At 39.5% G+C, this 11,336-nt stretch overlaps 1 protein-coding gene and 1 pseudogene across 1 annotated transcript; both read left to right on the top strand.

The window, feature by feature from the left end:
- The first annotated feature begins 350 nt into the window (after positions 1-350).
- On the top strand, positions 351-2,815 carry LOC148008853 (uncharacterized; annotated as a pseudogene).
- Positions 2,816-9,430: 6,615 nt separating this feature from the next.
- On the top strand, positions 9,431-10,995 carry LOC148008852 (uncharacterized). The gene is made up of 3 exons (XM_087673981.1): positions 9,431-9,657; positions 9,748-9,815; positions 10,536-10,995. The coding sequence occupies exons 1-3, from the start codon at positions 9,549-9,551 to the stop codon at positions 10,662-10,664; spliced, it is 306 nt and encodes a 101-aa protein (XP_087530107.1). The 5' UTR covers positions 9,431-9,548; the 3' UTR covers positions 10,665-10,995.
- Positions 10,996-11,336: the final 341 nt, after the last annotated feature.

The following is an 11,336-nucleotide window of genomic DNA, read 5'->3' as shown; positions in this document are numbered from 1 at the left end:
CATTCGTCGAAAACATCGTTTGTCCATAGAGCATGTGCAATGGTATGGAGAGTTTCGAGTTGAGATAATCGACCAAGAAATCTTGAATTACGAGATTGCGGTAAGTTCTCTCTCATTACTATATGACATGTAATTGATTTAAGTATAATAGTTTGGGGTTATCTTAGAAGTTAGCTCCTTAATGTCCTTTACAGGGTCAGGGCCATGTCAATACATTGCTGTCCACAGATCTCTTGCGTCCAGTAAGATGGGTTTGTCCGCGCTCTATACAAATGTTGTCCGAGATAACTAACTGTCTCATAGAAGGTGATAACTCTCAACCCCCTTCTATGGGTGAGAATGATGGAGACATGGACGATCCTCCTGCTTTTTTGGAGCCCAAGTTAGAGGACATGATCGAATCATTGCTTCCGACGGACTCGAAATCCCAAGATACTTTAATTGCGGAGGCTGCCATTACATTGTATGATGGGAGTCCGATATCCCATTTGAAGACACTTCTTGCATTGTTGAGCATACAAACAAAGTATGGATGGAGCGATGCGAGTGTGACAAAGCTATTCAGGTATATTATGATGTGTATGATTCTTTATTGAAAGCCATTAAAATGTGCTATGTAGTACTCTAATAACTTGCCTCATTGCAATTTGTAGAACGTTGAAATCTTACATTTTGCCTACCCAAAACACGATGCCTGAGTCTCATGTTGATGCAAGACAAGTGCTACAAAAGCTAGGCATGGATTATAATTGCATTCATGCTTTCCCCAATGATTGTATTCTCTTCCGGGGAGAGTTTGAATTGTTGGCCACATGTCCCAAGTGCGGTGCGGACAGGTATCGAAATGACTTGCAAGGACAAACTATTCCGCAGAAGGTTTTGAGGCACTTTTCGCTGATACTGCGTGTTCATCACATTTTTCAGACCAAGAGTTTTCCAAAGTTGACTACATGGCATGCGGAAAATTGATCCACTGATGGTTTACAGCGTACACCAGCTGACTCAGAAGCATGACATCACATTGACGAGACTTTTCCCCACTTTGCAAAGGAGGCGAGGAATCTACGATTCGGTCTTGCCATGGATGGGGTAAATCCTTTTGGTTTACGTTCCACCTCCTATAGTGTATGGCCCGTGATCCTTGTTAACTACAATATACTGCCACGGCTTTCCACCAAGAAAGGACACCTTTTGCTCAGCTTGCTTGTGCCTGGATGATACAAAGTCAAGGATATGGATGTCTACCTCTTTCCACTGATTGATGAGCTAAAGGAGTTGTGGGAGGGAATTGTAGTGGAGGACATGAGCAAACATATTGGTAGGCGATCCGCAACTATAAGGGCAATTCGTATGTGGACCATGCATGACTTTCCAGGTTATGGAGAATGCTTTGGTAAAGCGTGTTTTCTTATTTTGCTCATTTTCATTGAGCGATGTTGGTGTTATGACATGCCTCATTGTACATGTGTGTTCTGTAGGGCTAGTCACGTCAGGTTACCATGCATGTCCTCTATGTGGACCAAGGTTGGATTCTCGTATGTCAAAATCTATGAAGAAAATGGTATTTGAGGGACATTGGGCTTTTTTGCTAGAGGGTCATGTCATGAGAGAAGGATTAGTTGGTTGCCCTCTTGCAAGAATGAACACACTGAGCTGGTTTGATCGCAAGATGGTGGACCAAGACTCGCTTCCCAGTGGAATGCGACGCTTCTCAATTTTCTATGAGCTGACTTATTGGAAAAAACTGAAAATTAACCACCTTTTAGATCCCATGCACATTTTTAAGAATGTGGGTAGCTTGCTATGGGACCATCTCACTGGGCAACGAGACACACTAGGAGCAAGGATGGATTTGAAAGCAGTGGGAAAGATGGAACCATATTGGCCTGTAAGTGGCGTCGACGGTCGAGTACAATTGTCGTGCGCTCCTTGGGTTTTGTCTGGCAATGAAGTGCGATGAGTAAAGGAAAAAATCAAATCCTTTCGTACGCCGACTGGCCTAATGCGTTCTCTCAAGATAGCATTCACAAAGGATGACCAACTGACAGGGCTCAAATCCCATGATTGGCATAAGATGTGTCAGGTATGTATGGCATGATTCTGCATATTAGATTTTACAATCTCCATTTGTTTATACACAATATTAATTACATGGTTTTCACAGTTTGTATTGCCGATCACAATCGCGGGGTCTCTGACATCGGAGGTACGGACAGCCATTTACAAATTGTCCGAATTGGTTCAGTTTGTCTCCCAAAAAGAGATTCACACATCATCGATTGAATCCACGAAATGCATGCCAGTAGAGACTGCTTGTCTTTTGGAGAAGTACCTTCCCACTAGCATGCTCACGATACAAACCCATCTTCTAGTGCATATTGTAGATGAATTGCAGGTTGCAGGTCTAGTCCATAGTCGATGGATGTTTTTCCTTGAACGGTTCATGAAGACCTTAAAGGGATTTGTGCGACAACGGGCTCGTCCTGAGGGTAGCATGGCTGAAGGTTGGTTAGTGTCGAAAGCCTTGGTGTACATTTCTAAGTGGTTGTCCACTGTGGACTGGGATAAAGGCTTGATATGGTCACTTAAGGAGGATGATCGTCTGAATGGAGATGTCCTAGTGGGAAACGGAATAGAGAAGAAGATGGACGCATCCATGGAATCCAAGGTGAACCGATTTTATATGCTGCATAGTGCTACAATGGAGAAGTGGCTGCAACAGTATGAGGATGCTCGAGCTGAGCGAGAGTCTGCAAGATCTGACTTTCAATGGAGTAAGTGGCAACGGCCCATTCGATATCCGAAGGGCTTATAGGAGATGCCTCTACTCATGTCCACTAGATGGCTACATGAGGCCCTAACCAAAGCATCTCAAGATGGAGAAACTGTTACTGAAGAAGAGTGGGACTTCTCACGTGGATGCAATCCCAAGGTATGCAATCCCAAGAAATTACAATCTATACTGCAAATCGCAACTAATATACTTGTTCTTCTCCCAGTATAAGGTCCATAGTGCAACATGGTCATGTGGACAACATTTCAGAGTAGAGCACATCGACAAGTTACGCTCGACAATGGACTGTGGAGTGATGGCAATGTTTGAGCAGGAAAGCCGACGACGTGCCACAGATCCAAACCGTGTAGTTGCAGAGATGGAGTATTTCGGATGTTTATAGAGTATCCTTGGAGTGGACTATCGAAGTTTCTCCGTGACCATATTTGATGTGCAATGGTTCAAGGTTACTCTCGAAGGAGCAGGTGCAACTGTTTGGTGAGGGCCAAGTGGCTTTGTTGAGATTGACTCAACGAAGAAGTGGACCGATTTGAGTGATACATTTGTTTTGCTAAATCACTGTGAGCAGGTAAGAGTCCCTAATACTTGACACGCTTTAGCAATCTCAAAGTGGACTTTTATACTAATCGTAATATGAATAAGGTCGTCTTTTTTCCTAATCCGCAACAACCTCAATGGTGGTATGTCATTCCCATGACATCTAGGAGTATCTCCGTGTTTGCCAGAACCCCCGTACCGATCGTAGAAGAGACACCTTTAATAGCGGCAATGACAGAAGGCATACAAGAAACTAGGATGAACTGCTTGGATGACCAAGACATCTCACCTATGGAGATAGAGGAGATAGAGGATGGATTTTTTGAAAATGAAGCAAAGTCCTCATTTTGTGGAGAATTTTGTATAGATCTCCCAGTGTATACTGAGCTATGTCAAGATGAGATTGTGGAACCCTAAACAAAAGTGACTCGATCAAAACGTTCCTCCCACTACAGCAATGCCACTTTTTGCAAATCAGTTAGGAGAGTTTGTATGTTTTTGGAGTATAGTGTTTTGTATTATCTAAATTTTTTATTATTTTAAAATGAAGTCTTGCAAATTAAGTCTTAGTTTTATTATGTCTTGCAATTCATTATCTAATATTATTAATTTTTCTTGTATGTGCAGGTCTAGGATTTGGGCACGGACGGCAGGATGAGTCGCAATTTTACAGATGATGACATTGACGTGATGCTAGCATGTTTCTCACCAAAGCAGCTAGCACGGGTCAGAGATAGAGCCGATGCACAGCTTTCCCGTTCCACCTCAGCACGATTGGTGGTCCGATGCTTCGGTCTCCAATAGACGCAGTCGCAGGTCTCGCTTTGCTTCAAAGTCACGTAGTCGAGGAGGAGGCAACTCCTGTTATGGGTATACAAATGTAGTCTCTCCCACTCGCACTGCCACCAGGGAGTCGAGTCCATCTTTCACTGGCAATGGCGGGCAGACATCTACTGCTCCCACTCATTCACGCACCCCACTGATCACTCCTAGAGCCGACAAGAAGTACACGAAACCCACTCCTCCAGGTATGTATTTTCACATCCTTTTTCGCAGTAGCACTTATCAATTCAAGTTGTGTTTGACGAATTTGTATTAATGTCATGAAAGTACCCGTTTGCAAAATCTTGCAGATTACTCATATCTCATAGATAAGGCCACTGGCCATTTATACATGAATGATGAGGGAAAAGCTGTCATCTCTAGGATGCATGAATTGTGCCAACAAGTATTTCAGCACAACATTACAAACAAGTGGAAGCAGATCCCAGATGCCAGCAAGGAGTACATAATCGATACATTGTATCGAGAGTTCCCTCAGCCCTCTAGCAATGATAGATTTTCGAGAGGGTGGATGATGATGCGTATGCATGACTATCAGTCGCATAGGCGGTCTGATGCACGCGAAGCAGTCAAGCAGGGCAAATCGAAACCCGAGTGGCTGAATACAGAGGATTGGAGTAATCTCCAGGATGAGGCGACATCCACTCCAGACAAGTGGAAGCAACAGAAGGACGCAGCATAGGCGCACTTGGACACAAGATCGGTGCATCACCTTGGTAGCAGTAGCTACACAACATTCTTGGCATATTTCGTAAGTATTAATAGGGTAGAGTACTCTAATTTAATGACATCCATGTTGATGTATGTATTTCAAACATGAATCTCAAGTACGTTGTTTTTCAATGTTTGTGTGCCACAGCAAGGTTTTACGAATCGTGACCCGACTACACTAGAGGTGACCTACGGGGAGAAGCATGGCTTGAGTGCCCTGATTGAGAAGCTCTATGCTCGCAGAGGACCAGTGAGTAGTAATAAATATCATTCCTAATTTGAGTAATCTATCATTATATGTCAGTTTGTATTTGGTACTCACAATTATATATGTATTTGCTGTTGCAGACTCCCTTCGATATGCCACTGTAGCGAGCGAAGTTGTCTGATGCAGATCAGTCGTAGAGAGCAGATTAGGCTACATAGGATTACTCCCCATCTTGTATTATGTAAAGCCATATGGCCTCTATCCTCCATATGTAATAGCTAAGTGTATCTGATTCAGACTTCTATGTTGTAGCATGACTCCATATACACATCTCCATGTTATTCACCACATATTGATGTACTGGTGTATGCATATTTGCTTTGTCACAGTAGCACTTCTCAATTTAAGTTCTGTTATTTTCTTTATCAATGCAGTGTACATTTGTGTTAATTAATGTCATGAAAGTACTTGTTTGCAAAGTCTTGTCATTATTTGGGATCGATTGTCTAACTTCTTTGAGAGCAGGAATTGTCTCTTAGCCCTGTGTGGCTCTAACTGTGGCAGGGTTGCATCTGCAGCTCTACCACAAATTTTTCTTTTCTGCAACCGTCGGTATTAGCATCGCAAAATAATTCTGCAATCATCGGTATTAGCGTCGGAAATTCCTCTGTAAACCATCACTATTTTCGTCGGTATTAGCGTCGCTAAAAGCGACGCTATACCGACGAAATATTTAGCGACGCTAATACCGACGAAATATTTAGCGACGCTAATACCGACGAAATTAGCGACAAAAACAGTGAGGCAAATAGCGACAGTTTTGTAGCGACGCTAATAGCGATGATAGGGATATTTTTCATATATAAAGAAAACGTCGTTATAAATGTCGTTATAGCATATATATGTTGTAGTGACATGTTTTTTCTAATCCTAAGCATGATGGTTCAAGATATATGCATGTTCCACCAAGTTGTTACTAATACTATAATTATTTTTAGTTTTTAGTAACATAATTATTTATTTTTTACATGTTTGTATAGAATGAAAACATTAGAAACCAAGATATGTATAATGAAAAATTAAAAGGCTGGGATGTAGGATCTTCAAAGTAGGTAAAAGTTGTTGGGCTGCAAGAAACTCATTATATAGATAGAATGATTATCTCTATCATACAAATGAATTCTAATCTTTGATCTTTTGTTTATATAGAGAAGTATACATTTTTTGTGAAATGATATTTTGTACCGAACAATGTTTCATATGAAATATTCTTTTGTGTAAAAGAATGTTTCATGTGAGAGAATCCTTTCATATGAAACATTCTTTCTAGAAGAGATTAGTGATACTACATGAGTGATTAATGATAATCTTAATAATGGTATTGCACAAATTATACAACTAGCTTAAACATGTGGAGTACATTTTGAATAATATGGGCATATTATTCAACATGAGAGATTCATGATGATCTTAATAATGGTATTGCACAGATTATACAACTAGCTTGAACATATGGATCATATTTTGAATACTATAAATATGACACACACACAGAGAGAGAGAGAGAGAGAGAGAGAGAGAGAGAGAGAGAGAGAGAGAGAGAGAGAGAGAGAGAGAGAGAGAGAGAGAGAGAGAGAAGCTATGTACTAGAGGAAGAGTAGGAGGAAAAGGGTAAATAGTTTATATAGAAATGACACATTGTGACTACATGGTATCAATTTCGGTAAGATGCTAATAGAATGACTCCATAAGCTATCCTCAGATATTTCTCTATTTGAGGTGCTTAAATGGAACATTGTTTGATGTGCTTAACAAGGGTTAGTACATGAAATTATGAAATAACACCTCTCTTCGAATTTTTCTCAAGATTAGGTGGACCCCTCATAAAAATGTTTTTGAAGATTTGGTAGACCCTTTACTTAAAACATTTCTAAAAATTAGGTAAATCCCTTGTGTGCCCCTTGTTAGAACCCAATTATGCCTTATCCATAGATATCTTCACCTTTGGAATTTGGTAGAGCCAAGTCATTATCTTCACCTTTGGAATTTGGTAGAGCCAAGTCATGATGAAGTCATAAACATAACCATAAAATTTTATGTGTTCAAATTTGTATTTATTGAAAAATAATTTAGCTATGCAACAACTAATCGCAAAATGTGGTAAATTATAAGTATTCGTTTGGCTACATGACTTTCAAAGTCATGCTTTAATTTCAAGTGAAAAATCCAATTGTCAAAGCAAAGAGTAAAGGCATTCTAAGTAGTGAGGTTATCGCTTTGACAAATCATATTCTCACATGGAGGATTGCAAATACACAATGCACATCTCCACACATTCTAAGCTATCAAATTCTAAGAGAGAAAAGTATACATGTGGACAAAATCCAATACAATGAGATCACTCTATGTTAGGGGGTATTAAAGTTACACCAAACAAATAGGTAAATTGGTGGTTCTTTCAATACTATCATGCTAGGTAGGGTTCACACACATGCTAGGTGGGGTTCACACACATAAATATTGCAAATTGATTGGAACGTTATATAATAGAAGGAATTGAAACAAATGTTGCATGGAGTATGCAACTCTTTTTGTAGCATCCTTGACTCTTTGGAGTCATCAATTAAAATGAGATATTTCACTAAATTGGAGGGACACATCTTCAAAATGTTCAACTATTTACCAATGATACAAAAAGAATGTTAAGACAATCATAAAAGACAAACTACAAAGATTCATAACAATAAAAATGAACTATATCATTTATTGGCATGGCTAGGTTGACCTAGAAATATTTGAATTGACATGTTCATTATGTAGGTTTGTACAATAAATAACATGTAGGTGGAATCATATAAAATACTTTTGTGGGATAAAAGTGCTTGCAAACATCAAGACTATATATATGTGTGAGTGAGCCTACCAATATTACTCATTATACCATCTTCCTAGAAATAGGCATGCGTAGGACATCTATCATTATCAAAGTCAAATGATTCTTATGTCAATTGAAGTGTGTTTCCAAAAATGTATTGTTTAAAGTATGGTTGTTTATTCCTTGATTCAACTTTTGGGTGCATAAATCCATCATTATCAATCCTAATGCTTCTTACTCCATTGAAACCTACCTTTGATTATTTGTTCTTCAATAATGAATATGTGTTCCTTGATTCATTTTAGGGTGCATAAAGTACAATTATCGGTATTCTAAGCTAGTGGAAAAAGAACATTTGGATGATACTCAAAAGTTGAAACATACAAATGTAACAAGATATTTAGTTTTTTTTTTTACTGCACAGGTTCCAATTTATGTTGAGAAAAGCATCTAAATTTGAATTTGAAAGTTCCTATGCAATGACTATAACTATGGAATAGTACAACTTGCTTACATACAAACCCATTTATTTTTCAAGAAAATGTTCTAGTGATATGTAAGATGTAGAACTTCACGGAAAAAACAATATGATAACTTTCATTTAAGTACACTCATATGGGGATAAGATGACTTGCTAGTCTTTTCCATAACATGCGTTCAAGATCTTACTACAAATTAAGTTGTGTTGGTACTTAGGTTTATTCAAAGTGCAACCTAGTACAAATTATCATAATTTTTGATTTGCAACTTGGGCTTTAACAAGGGGGACAAACATCCTGGAGCACACATGGTAGGCTGCTTGCCTCTCGACTTGGAATCTTGATAGAGAGTAAAGGGACAAAGGCAAGCTACCAAATGAGTTTGAATATTACTAAGGAATGTGAGTGGGAAACAAGACAAGCAGTGAGGGCTTCCACTTCCCTTGATTTCTTTACTATGTGACATCCTAGGTGCTCCCATAATTCTGAGCTAAAGATGTACTCAAGGTGAGAAGCCCCTTGCTAATTTCTCTTCTCAAGGGACAATAAGATTAATTAGAGATGAGATTGCATAAGGTTCCAAAATCATTGACATTCTCTAGGTTGGATCCTTGTTGAGATCGAGGAAAGGGGGTGGTCAAAGGAAGGGGCAAAGGCAAGCATGGGATGCTTTTTTTGGGCATTTGAAATGCAAACATCGAAATTGGATGAATGATGTAGCTGGAAAGCTGGTGAGGCCTACTGTAAGGCACGAGATGTGGTTTGGTGCTTGCCTTGCCTTAGGGGATGATGAAGTATGGCAGCTTTATTTTGAGAGAGAGAGAGAGAGAGAGAGAGAGAGAGTGTGTGTGTGTGTGTGTGTGTATAGACAAGCTTGTTGGGATTGGCATTAGGCTTAAAGAAGAAACTTAGAGTAATCTACGAAGACGGTCAAAGGTTCCCAACCTTTGATCGGCTCGTATATATAAGTAATCATGACCCTGCAGACAAAAGATATTGCAGTCTACACACACACACACTCAGTCACTCACTCTCTCTCAGTCTCTCTGTCTGTTTATCTATCTGTCTACCTATACCGTCGTCAGCCTCACTGTTACACCCATGGCTCGCCTTGCCTTGCAACTGGCCCTCGTCACAGCCGTGCTGCTCCTGCACGCCGGCACTTACATCCATGTTGAAGCGGCGAGAACAGTTTCGGCTCGTGCTGCAGGTTTTGATCATCTTCCTGTTCCAGTAAATTGATTCAAATTAACCTCAATTTTGTTTCTTTACGGTTGCCTAATTCCATGCAACTGAGCAGGAAATCGTCCTTCTTCCATAGCCAAACTTACGCGACCTCAACCGACTTCAGCCAAGGATGTTGCTCATGTGAGTTGAGAGAGAGAGAGAGTGTGTGTGTGTGTGTGAGAGAGAGAGAGAGAGAGAGAGAGAGAATGTTAATAGCGTTCATTCATTGTGACCTCTCATAAGCATTTATATCCTCTACCAGTTTTCCACTTTACGTCTATTGCGTTTTCGTATTGGAAACCCAGGTCCCAAGGGATGCATTTCACTTTAGTGATTGTTAGCTATAAGGAGGTATTAAATTCCAATTCTAGTCTTCTCAAGTACCTCGTAGGTCTTGCCAATGAGCACCAACTCAATTAATAGGATGGTGTGTGAGTAATGAAAGGGAAACAATTCGCTTCCTATAAGTAACTGCCTCTAGGGTGCCTTACTCTTTGAGGTGCAAATTGGTATGAAGACCAATCACAAGTAACTCAGATTATGGTCACATTAGAAGAAACATGGAGGCATGCACTACACTTTAGTGATAGTCACCTCCCACAAATATATACTATAGCATTCAATTTTCAATAGTTTTGTTGGGCTGCATACAATCACACATACAGTGCCATACACTTTTTCACAGCCTTGTACAAGGCTATCTCTAGCTACTTAATGGATAAAGGGGGAGCAATGTTTTGATCATCTTAACAAAATTATCGCTAGTGAAAGTACATTCAAAATCATGACTTGTGCATCTAGTAATATTTTGTAGCTTGTTTAAGTGATTTCATTAATGATTCCATATCTTTGAAAATGTAGGTGGATGGTGTGTACTCTAATTCACATTTTAGAGGGCTTGCAAGCTTCATTGATTATGAGGAACCCACACCTAACAAGAGCCACAACCCTAAGGGAAAGGCTATGGTCACTCAAAATCCAGAGCCATGAAACTATTGATGTTCAAGCCAAGGCTACGATCATAGGTGGATGTTCCAAGCCCTTTTTGAATAGAATGATTAGCAAACACATTATCCATTCCTTGAAGCTCGAAGTTTTATCACATTTCCACTAATTCATTTGATTTTTCATGTAAACATTGAAGAGGCTTTGTGTCATTCTCATAGTTTGGAGAGCACTTTCCATTCCCAGTCTAGCTCAATTAAATAAGATAGGTAAAAGTGTTTTAAGTTGGAGATTAGCATGTGCTACTTTTTGTATTTATCATTGATCATTGACATTCAAGATTGCAATAAATCTTGCAAAATGGTTTTGTCTTGTAGTGACAGGATTTTGACTTTTTGATCCATAATGCAAACCTTTCTTTAGAAATGTGATATGATGCATTATGTCTAGTAGGAGATATCTAGATATAGTAAGCTTGATGTGAAAGAGGTTTAGAAATGTTGTGATCTCGTTGTGATTAATATGTTTAATGGAGAAAAACCACTATCCATTTTGATCAAGTTAATACAACATGTATCACATATGTGCATGCACCTCCCCCTTACACACACACACACACACACACACACACACACACACACACACATGAATGCATATGTGCACATGTGTGCATAGACATATGCACAAACCTACACAATACACTTTACTATTTTCTAT

Source organism: Lygodium microphyllum, unplaced genomic scaffold (genome assembly GCF_053477565.2).
Source record: "Lygodium microphyllum isolate KBCC unplaced genomic scaffold, Lygodium_microphyllum_v1.1.10 scaffold_61, whole genome shotgun sequence".
Lineage (NCBI taxonomy): Eukaryota > Viridiplantae > Streptophyta > Polypodiopsida > Schizaeales > Lygodiaceae > Lygodium > Lygodium microphyllum.
The sequence above is the reverse complement of the archived record's forward strand: the minus strand, read 5'-3'. Positions and strand labels throughout refer to the sequence as shown.